Source organism: Sinocyclocheilus rhinocerous, unplaced genomic scaffold, assembly GCF_001515625.1.
Source record: "Sinocyclocheilus rhinocerous isolate Xijiao unplaced genomic scaffold, SAMN03320098_v1.1 scaffold20, whole genome shotgun sequence".
Taxonomy (NCBI): Eukaryota; Metazoa; Chordata; class Actinopteri; order Cypriniformes; family Cyprinidae; genus Sinocyclocheilus; species Sinocyclocheilus rhinocerous.
Genome location: NW_015640468.1, coordinates 797,485 through 808,842, shown reverse-complemented (window position 1 = coordinate 808,842; position 11,358 = coordinate 797,485). Strand labels below are relative to the sequence as shown.

General features: G+C 38.2%; 1 protein-coding gene across 1 annotated transcript; it reads right to left on the bottom strand.

Annotated features, from left to right (window-relative positions):
• Nucleotides 1–1,647: 1,647 nt before the first annotated feature.
• LOC107753101 (anaphase-promoting complex subunit 5) lies at nucleotides 1,648–7,198 on the bottom strand. Its single transcript, XM_016569204.1, has 12 exons — nucleotides 6,676–7,198; nucleotides 6,175–6,254; nucleotides 5,942–6,045; nucleotides 4,863–4,915; nucleotides 3,649–3,830; nucleotides 3,375–3,510; nucleotides 3,137–3,211; nucleotides 2,914–3,035; nucleotides 2,733–2,840; nucleotides 2,370–2,517; nucleotides 2,011–2,173; nucleotides 1,648–1,927 (listed from the first exon to the last, which is right to left on the bottom strand). Exons 1-12 carry the CDS (start codon nucleotides 6,874–6,876, stop codon nucleotides 1,716–1,718), a joined length of 1,584 nt encoding a protein of 527 aa, XP_016424690.1. The 5' UTR covers nucleotides 6,877–7,198; the 3' UTR covers nucleotides 1,648–1,715.
• Nucleotides 7,199–11,358: the final 4,160 nt, after the last annotated feature.

Genomic DNA, 11,358 nt, shown 5'->3' with positions numbered 1-11,358 from the left:
ACGTTTGCCCGGTCTTATAAAGTCAATGTTGCTGCTCATCATGCCGTTAGTTCTACGGTTCTTCAGGAGCGGCCTTAATTTTCATCAGGTGGGTGGCATTCCTCATGACTATGTTGGTATGTGTCTACCATAGTGTTTACACTGCCTCTGGCGGTTAGTAGGAATGAAGCAGAACGCTAGTTACGCATGTAACTGTGGTTCTGTGAATTCCGGATGACCGCCAGAGTTCTTGGTCACTTTGAATGCGCGAGAAAGGCGTACCGAGGCAGAGTGCTGAGCTCCGGTGGCTTATAACCCCCCCAGGGCTCAGCATACGTCACTACGTGACTTTGTTGGTATATTCCCTCAACCTATCTAGCTGGCGCTGCGATAATCCATAGTGTTTACACTGCCTCTGGCAGTCATCCGGAATTCACAGAACCAGTTACATGCGTAACTAGCGTTGTTGTCTGTGCTATTTGTGGTGTGTTTCTGTATTTGGTTGCGTTGTGAGTATTTGCAGCATGTGTTGTCAAACTGATGAAGATGTTTCCTTTGCTGGTGTTTTTTCTATCTGCATGCGTTTTCTTCAGTTGCAGCGCATTTAGCGGTCTCAGCCACCGTAAACATTCTATTTACACATACAAATAATGATAGATGCTATTCACACAAACAGTACATAAAAGGTAATATGCTACTTGTACTAAAGGTAAAATATCTGAGCAATAGTAGGAAAGAGTTAGTGAGACTGAGACTGTGTCATTGTTCTCTACAGGTTGAGTAAGTGTAATATCACAGATGAAGGTTTTGCTGCTCTGACTTCAGCTCTGAGATCAAACCCCACACACCTGCGAGATCTGAGAATAGACTAGGAGATTCAACAAGGAAGCTGTTCTATGATCTACAGGATGATCCACATATTAAACCGGAACAATTATGGTTCTGAGTGTTTTTTTTGTTATTCAGAGCTCATACAATTAAAAAGTAAAGGTCAATAAGTGGCTGCTGCATGTTTCAGAGTGAAACGCAGCACTGTTCATTTACACATGCATAGCTCATGATCCAATGTCCAAGACAAGTAACTTGACAAATTAATATTATATAAAATGTATAATAATAATAATAATAATAATATATAAAATCGAAATATAGTGCAGTACTGGTACTTTGAAATAGCCCATGGATGAATGTACCATGGATTAATTTACAATGTTATTTGAAGTACTTTGGGCTACACTTTATTTTAAGGTGTCCTTGTTACAGTGTAATTATACATTTACTTACTGAGTAATATTAACAAACTACACGTATTTACTATATGGTTAGGGTTAGGATTAGGGTTTGGTTTAGGGTTACTTGCTATAACCCTAATAATATTTGTTTGTTAGTGTTGGTATTTCACATTAAAAGAGCTCCCATATGAAAATTTTTTATAGAATTAAATTATGTTTTAAAGTAGTAATTATTATTAGGAACTATTATTTTGGTTTTAAAGACTTGTGTTTTACCTACAATATTTTTTTTCGATGATGGATTTAAAATCCACTCAAACATCTTAATAGGATTCTGCCCCTTCAGTTTGAATGAGCATGACACTTTTTTTTTTTGTTGCAAATTAGCTTCCCTCATACCACATGTATAATAAAATAGTCAGAAATTAGTTTTTACATACAAAAAAACATTTATTTCCATTATGCGTATGGTACAGGAAAAGTGTTTGGTGTCGTTCATGTTTCCTAAAGATGACTGACCACAGTCATCCCGGACGACGGCAGCTCCTGATCCAGTAGGCGGAAGAGCATGGAGCATTTGTTACGCTGAGCAATGTTGCCGAGAGTGTGATGCAGGCGTGCCTGTAGGTAGTGTATGTCTCTCATACGCTCTTTACAGTCAAGCTGAGAGAAATACACAGCTGCCTCATCCAAAGTGTGCACAGCTTGTTCCAGTGCTGTAGGAAAGGAAAATACATCACTTAAACATATGAATTATGACACGAATACAGTGAGATGGATGACAAACATGACTCAGTACCAGTCAGTCTGTGTTCCTGTGCAGCAGCTCCTGCTAAAGCCATCTGACAGCGAGCGGCCAGCAGCAGAGCTCTGCCCTTGTCTATCAGAGACCCGTGAGCCAAAACTGACTCCAACACGTCCTGCACCAATACAAGAGCCTGCTCAGGGATCCCCAACATCAGCTATGAAGAGAGATGATCAATATCAGACGCTCTTAGCGGACAATTACACTCTTTTTTTCCATCTTCCCAGAAACAACAAACACACAGGTGTACTTAAAAACACTTCAATGAATTTATAGGTGAAATCAATGATCTGGGAGATGTTTTGTGATCATTTGCATTATCAGGAGTCTCGTGTTGGCGTATGTTGGTGTACCTGTGTAAATGCCAGGTGTAACAGCGTCTCTGAGGTCAAGCGCTGCAGGTTGTGTTGGCGTGACAGAGAAAGAGCCTGTAAGAGTAACGGCAGAGCTGTCGCAAAACCAGACGAGTCCCAGTGAAGTTCTGCAGAGGCCAGCATCACCCTGCCACACAAACAAACTGAAGAGTTACATACAAACAAGAGAACAGAAAAGTGCATGTTCAACAAGATTTCAAATATATCAGCAATTTTTTAAATTACAGATTTTTTGTTGTAATTATAAATATGGCCAGCAATAATTGGAGTGAAAAGTCAAACGGAGTTGAATCTTGAAACCCACATATCTAATATGATCCCAGGGTTTTCACAAACACACACCTGATAGTCATCTCTATGTTCTTACTCTTCTCACACTGCTGCTGCAGCTGCTGGAGAATCTTAGATGCTTCAGATGTCTGATTCAGAGCTTTCAGCAGCTGCGCTTTCCTGAACAGACAAGCACATTCGCAATCACATATACAGGTTAATCTACTGAAAGAGTATATCTGCAGTTATCTACCTGTACAATCCCTCAGTGCTGTTTAAGGCAGAGATAGCTGTGACATGGGGTTCAGCCAAGTGGTATTTCCCATCATTCATAGCCTTCTCAAACTGAATTTTCAGATCACACAGCATCCAGAGCTATTAGAGAGAGAGAGAGAGACAGAGAGAGAACATATACTTAATTGGAGCTGCTGCTGATCAGTGCTTGATCATGCCTGTATTTTGTTCGACAGGCTTACTTTGGCATGTTGGGTATGAGGAGGAAACTGCTGCTTCAAGTGTTTCATGATGTCACTCACAACAGCATAAAGGCCCTGTGGATGGAGAAAAGAAACACAACAGACTGTAAAACATTCTAAAATATAGCATTCAACACATTTTTGCACACAATACATTAAATCAAGTTTATGTACCAAGAACCATTTGAGTTTATGTACTTTTATTTGCGTTCATGTAGTTGTGTGGGAGTTCAGGTACCTGCTCAGCATGGAGATCAGCCAGATGGCAGAGAGCGACAGCAAAGGCCTCAGTGTTGTTCTGCTGCACACTAAAATTCACCGGCTCCAGACTGTTCATATTTAACAGGAGCTGAGCCTGCTGCCGTGCCATAGTGCTACGGAGAACACAAATAATTTCAGCGTAAACTACGTCAAACCTGAAAAAATGAACAGTGGCGCTAATATCAGTGCAGAATGGATGACCTTACAGTCTGTTTAAAGACTGAAGGTATCCAGAATCTGTGTTTTCTGACCTTTTGCCATACATCCTCCATATAGAGGTGGTCTGTGCCAGACTGATTTCTATCAGCTCAGAGAGACTTTGCTTCCAGTGCATGATGTCGGTTCCTCGCAGGGCGTCCAGCAGCTTGTTGGCCGGCATGCCCTGTTTTGCTCCCTGCTTGACCAGAGACTGAATGCCTAGAGATGCCAAATACTGCCAAACACAACAGGGAGTGTTAATTATTTACTTCACGGTATAATGACCTTGCAAGAGATTAATATGCACTGGTTTAATGTGCCAGATACCATTTCTTATTGTCTTCTTTTTCACATTCATATATAATTGGTCAAAGTAGTGCAGGAGGCTGTGAGTGGAGATGTAGATATCCTGAACTCGAATGCTGTTCAGATAGCTGAGGTAATGCTGTGGAGAGACAGAGAGAGGCTCAGTTATATTAAAACCAGATTAATCATCGGTTTCTTGAAAGAAGGATTTCAGCTTACAGCTTCAGCAAAGTCAGGATTGAATTTGAGAATGTTGTTCAGCTCGTCCTGTAGTTTAGCCGGCGACATGGCCTTGTTTTCATCGTTCTTAAGGAGGTATGCCTGAGGGAAAAAACATGGTGACAATTATATGGTCTAAAATGTTTATAAAAGTCAAGACTCTTTGAGGTTATAACAAACCAGGGTCAAAATTAATCAGGGTTTAGGGCAAAAATGCCCCCCAAATTCAAGATACTGTGGGGGGGGGGAAAAAGCCCCTGCACAATAAACTAGATTGATTACAACACAGTCAAATTTTTATAAGGTAATCATAAAAACTGCCCTTACGAAGTTATAAAAAAACAAACAAACAAAAAAAATATTACCCTAAATGGAAAAGTGAATTCCTGACTCTGTAACAAACCTGTCGTGCAAGGAAGTATTCTGCTTGTTTTTGAGATAAAGGACCTCGGGTCTCGTCAGATCTGATGAAAACGGAAAAGAAACCCCCAGTCATGTCCATTCAGACAATTCAATTAATACAACCCTGATAATACCACTAATAACACAAGTAACACGCTATCCCCTCTGACCTCAGTTCAGACTGGTGAAGAGATGCTGTGTCCAGCTCGTCTTTTTCTATGTGGTCAGCGCTGGGATCCTCATTGCTCGTCAGCTCCATGTCTTCTGCGGGCAGAGCCGACAGTTTGGGCTGATTGCCACGATGGCAGTACTGCTGCAGGGACTTGTACAGCTTATACACCTGACTGAAGGACAGTTTGTTGTAGGCCAGCAGCATCTGACGCATGAACAGACCTAGAAACAGAGAGAAAGTGATCAATGGTTCAGGGGGCAGATTCACAAAACAGTCTTAAAGGTGCAGTGTGTAGATTTTTAGCAGTATCTAGCGATGATGTTGCGAATTGCAATAAACTGATTAGCCCCTCCCCCACCCCTCCCCTTGAGAAGCTACGGTTGCCGACACACGACACAGGACAAAGATGTCATCATCTGAGACAGCAGAGAGTAGTCAGTCAAGCGTTTCTTACTCTTCTTGCTTCTACGAAAGACCTCTGCTTCTAATAAACCACACAACGTCTACTACTACTTCTTGCATATTCAACGTAGTGACGATGCAAGCTGCCTCTAAAAACACGAGGAACACGAGTAAGAAATGAAGAAGAACAACAGTGACGAAACACGCTCTGTAGAGTAGTTTTTCCGTTAAGGGCTACTGTAGAAACATGGCGGCGCAAAATGACAACTTAACCATGGAGGGGGACCCACGGTGTATGTAGATAGAAATGGCTTATTCTAAGGTAATTAAAACATAACTGTGAATTTTGTAAGGTATTTATACACCACTGAAAACATAGTTTTGTATGTTACATTGCATTTCTATAAACAGATTCTCAAAAATGTTACACATTGCACCTTTAAGAATAAAGTTCTTCTAAACTACTATTTTCATGTTCTAAAATTTATTAAAGATATTTTGTATTATTACTTCTTAAAACTGTTCTTACCTTTTCATCTCACACATTTTACATTATGAGATTTTTTTCTACTTAAAAATGGGTTAGTGGACAAATATATTGTTGAGATTTTTTACATTTGTCGTATTAGACAAGGACATCTCATGAGTCTAGAAAAAAAATCTTTAAAATATATTTGAGAATTTCTTAGGAATAATTGAACACTTACAAACTTCTAATACTATAATCTAACAACTTCCTAAACTTTTTTTTCTTAAGATTTTCATTAATCTGGCCACAGAACTTACATTGGGCAATATCTGATAAGAATTGTGATTATGGCCCTGAAAAAAGCACATATTCGTACCAACAACACTAGTTTTGAATGCCTCCGAGTCACTGAAAGCATTGGGCAGGATAGTAAAAAAGTGCTCCATATCCTGCAACTCTCCATCAGCCATCAAAAGCAACCTGAAAAACATAAGGCAATGGTTTTATAAACAATTCATACATAAAATTGGACCAAAAGCAGAACAGTTCTTACATGTTCTTACAGAACATGTAAGAATACATGTTACAGTTCTTACAGAAGATACATACCTGAGTTTCACAGCATTGACCATGCGAAGACAGCACTCCTCTACTATCTTCAGAAACTGCTCCAGAGTCAAATCTGGACCCTGATCATCACAAACACAAATCACACATGTGCAGTACAACTTTATCTAGAAAAACACACCACATGTGTGTACCCTTGTAACTGTCGTGTGTTAATTAACATTACATTTACAGTAAACACATTTTAAATGTACTAAATTGCAACTTCCATCATTACAAATGTGCAGTAATACATTTAAATACATGACACACGAGTTTCAATAGAAAAATAGTTAACCTAAATGCTTGTAAGTACACGCAGCAACACACTTTAAAAAATATTTGAAGACAATAGAATTATGAATATTACATGTATAAATATTCAAGTCGTCAAAAAGCACTCCTACGTTCAATTTATTGAATTTAATAAAAATGTAAACTATAATACATTTAAACTACGAACATGCAAGTATTATAAAGTATACTTTTTCACATGCTGCATACCTGTTGTAAAGGTAGGATGAGTTTGTTCAGGCGTCTTCTGTCTAGAAGCGCCATTGGTTTGGTTGTGGACATCTCATGGAGCAAAACTAATACTGCGATCTTGTATGGAGTGACCCAATCCTTTATACCGAAGATATTGGCATGGACAACCCCATTGGTCATCATAGGGTTGAAATACAAACTTTCATGCACACTGGCCATGGCTTCTCTGGACTTATATTCCTCAAGGATCAGCAAAATGAAATGTATCGGTGCAGTAAATTCTTTAGTTTAATTAACGATAATAACTATGCTGTTATGGGATAAGCTAAAATAATCTAGCCTACATTGTATTGATAATATGGTAAAACATCAACGGCGTTTCAGATGCAGTAATGGCAATTTGAAACCTTTCTTACATGTGGAAATCTATGATAATAACCATGTTTGATGCGTTAGGTTAGTAATCATATTGAACATATTCACACGGATCATTTGCTAACCGTCTGACGGAGATGTTTCTTCAAAATACCCTCCAGTTCCGTTTACGTTTCAGGGCGCAGTGTAGAGCACGGACGAATCGATTTTGTTTTAGTGCGATTCGGTTCTTCAAGTCGGTTCTTGTGAACGTTTTGTTTCAATGAGTCGCTGAACTGTTAACACGGATCGTTGCGAGTCTGATACAGGTGCATCTCAATAAATTAGAATGTCGTGGAGAAGTTAATTTATTTCAGTAATTCAACTCAAATTGTGAAACTTGTGTATTAAATAAATTCAATGCACACAGACTGAAGTAGTCTAAGTCTTTGGTTCTTTTAATTGTGATGATTTTGGTTCAAGCTGTATCGTAGCTTAATATACTTGCACCTCTGCATGTTTATTTTTATATACTTGATAATTAAATGTTTTGGAAGTATTTCATGGCTTATGCTATTTTATATCAACAATAAAACAATGGATCAACAAAGATATGGATTGTGGACTGATTTATTTATATAGATTTACTGCTTTATTTATGAATAACTACATACCAATGCAGAAAAATCATCAAAAAACATGATGAATTGGGTTAGGCTAGAATAACATTAGCAGAACGTTAGAATAAAGTTATGTTTTATATACCTCAATATATATTAAGATGTAAGGAGTACTCTTTCTTTTCTCATGTCCATAAATCATATTCAAGAATAGATTATTTCTTTATAGACTCTAAATTATTACCTGACATTTCTGCATCTAAATACCACAACTGATCTCTGATCATTCCGCTGTTACGGTATCTTTTGACTTTGGTTGAGCAAAGCCAAGTTATGATTGGAGATTTAATACTTACCCCCTTTCAGATGTGAAATTTTGCCAGCATATTTCAGATTCTTTGACAGAGTTTATTGAGATCAATGATAAAGGTGATGTTTCTGACTCTGTGTTATGGGAAACTTTTAAAGTAGTAATGAGGGGACATATCATTTCCTATGAGTCAGCAGCAAAGAAACTTAGACAAAAACGCTTAGTGGAGATAGATGCCCGTCTTACCCAACTGGGAAAATTATATAGGGATACCGCAGACTTGTGTGTCTTAAATTATATTATGTCATTTAAATATGAATACAATACGATTACTTTGGATCAGGTGAATAAGACGTTGCTAAAAATTAAATAAAGACATTTCGAGATTGGGGATAAACCAGATAAACTATTAGCTCAGCAGTTAAGGGGTCCGTATGCTAGCAGATCAATTCATCATATTGCTGATAAGGATGGTAAAATTGTGACTTTTTATTATTAAAAAATTAAAAGGACATTAATAATCGCTTTATGGAATTCTATGCAGATTTGTACAAATCCAAGACATCTGTATCTTCGGAAGCTATTGTAGTATTTCTTCATTCGCTTTCCCTTCCAAAATTAAGTGAGGCTGACCAGAAATGTTGAATGCTAACATTACTATTCAAGAGATTACTATTCAAGAGATACTGGATGCGTTTAATGCCTTCCCCAACGGGAAGGCTCCTGGCCCTGATGGCTTTTGTATCGAATTTTATAAGCAATATGCTGGTAAAATTGCACCCCTTATGTTGTGGATGTTCAATCATTCCTTTTGTAAGCAGAAATTTCCTCCTTCTCTCTACTTTGCCAATATTTCTTTACTTCTTAAGAAAGGCAAGGATGAGACTAATGTGTCCTCTTTTCATCCAATTGCTCTTCTTAATACTGATTTAAAAGTGTTCCCCAAAATTTTGGCAACTAGATTAAACCAATGCATTTTAACTATTATTCACCCCGACCAGGTCGGCTTTGTCCCTAATAGATTCTCCTTTTTCAATGTCAGACGTTTTCTAAATATAATCTATTCCAAACAAAAATCTCACTCTAAATTGGTAATTATTGCATTCGATGCAGAAAAAGCTTTTGATCAAGTGGAATGGAATTACAGGTGCATCTCAATAAATTAGAATGTCGTGGAAAAGTTCCTTTATTTCAGTAATTCAACTCAAATTGTGAAACTTGTGTATTAAATAAATTCAATGCACACAGATTGAAGTAGTTTAAGTCTTTGGTTCTTTTAATTGTGGTGATTTTGGCTCACATTTAACAAAACCCCACCAATTCACTATCTCAACAAATTAGAATATGGTGACATGCCAATCAGCTAATCAACTCAAAACACCTGCAAAGGTTTCCTGAGCCTTCAAAATGGTCTCTCAGTTTGGTTCACTAGGCTATACAATCATGGGGAAGACTGCTGATCTGACAGTTGTCCAGAAGACAATCATTGACACCCTTCACAAGGAGGGTAAGCCACAAACATTCATTGCCAAAGAAGCTGGCTGTTCACAGAGTGCTGTATCCAAGCATGTTAACAGAAAGTTGAGTGGAAGGAAAAAGTGTGGAAGAAAAAGATGCACAACCAACCGAGAGAACCGCAGCCTTATGAGGATTGTCAAGCAAAATCGATTCAAGAATTTGAGTGAACTTCACAAGGAATGGACTGAGGCTGGGGTCAAGGCATCAAGAGCCACCACACACAGATGTGTCAAGGAATTTGGCTACAGTTGTCGTATTCCTCTTGTTAAGCTACTCCTGAACCACAGACAACGTCAGAGGCGTCTTACCTGGGCTAAGGAGAAGAAGAACTGGACTGTTGCCCAGTGGTTCAAAGTCCTCTTTTCAGATGAGAGCAAGTTTTGTATTTCATTTGGAAACCAAGGTCCTAGAGTCTGGAGGAAGGGTGGAGAAGCTCATAGCCCAAGTTGCTTGAAGTCCAGTGTTAAGTTTCCACAGTCTGTGATGATTTGGGGTGCAATGTCATCTGCTGGTGTTGGTCCATTGTGTTTTTTGAAAACCAGCGTCACTGCACCCGTTTACCAAGAAGTTTTGGAGCACTTCATGCTTCCTTCTGCTGGCCAGCTTTTTGAAGATGCTGATTTCATTTTCCAGCAGGATTTGGCACCTGCCCACACTGCCAAAAGCACCAAAAGTTGGTTAAATGACCATGGTTTTGGTGTGCTTGACTGGCCAGCAAACTCACCAGACCTGAACCCCATAGAGAGTCTATGGGGTATTGTCAAGAGGAAAATGAGAAACAAGAGACCAAATAATGCAGATGAGCTGAAGGCCACTGTCAACGAAACCTGGGCTTCCATACCACCTCAGCAGTGCTACAAACTGATCACCTCCATGCCACGCCGAATTGAGGCAGTGATTAAAGCAAAAGGAGCCCCTACCAAGTATTGAGTATATGTACAGTAAATGAACATACTTTCCAGAAGGCTAACAATTCACTAAAAATGTTTTTTTTTGTTGGTCTTATGAAGTATTCTAATTTGTTGAGAATTGGTGGGTTTTTGTTAAATGTGAGCCAAAATCATCACAATTAAAAGAACCAAAGACTTAAACTACTTCAGTCTGTGTGCATTGAATTTATTTAATACACGAGTTTCACAATTTGAGTTGAATTACTGAAATAAAACTTTTCCACGACATTCTAATTTATTGAGATGCACCTGTATGTGCGAAAAAGACGGTTCGCTGTTGAATGAAACTCGAGACCGATTCAGTCTGATGTGGATGTTCAGTTTTATAAAACCCGTTCAATAGATTGATTGAAAAGATCCGACTCAAAAGAAAAATTCATTCACGAATCGAACTGTTACATTTTAGGACGCGATGCAGAGCGCTGATAAATCGATTCTCGTGGGCTCCTAGAGAACACGCTCTGATAACGTCTTTATTTATTTGCCAACATACAGCTTATTATAATTTTTCATACTTTTTCATGGAATTATATCAATATCCCTGAGACAAATAAGTTAGATTTTGTTTAGTCGTTGAATCAGATGTGAGTAAATAGTGAAGACATTTATTTTCATTTTACATACGGTAGAGGTCGCCAATGTTCAGAATATTTATGTGGCATGATCATAGACTGGGAATGATCTCTGAACAATAAAGAAGTTTGCATATTCTGACAGGTATAAACTGAATAAACAGGAATGACATTGTATATTCAACATTGTATATTGTACATTTCTTACTATGTGTAAGTAAGTTGTTGTTTTTTAGCATGTAAGTTTGGCAGTGTTATATTTTAGGATTACTGATAAACTACTGTCGTTTGATTTGTATTATTTGTATTTGTTATTTATTTTAATTTGAGATAAATTATGTCTGACTTTATTATGTCTGTTTAGGTCTTTTATTAAG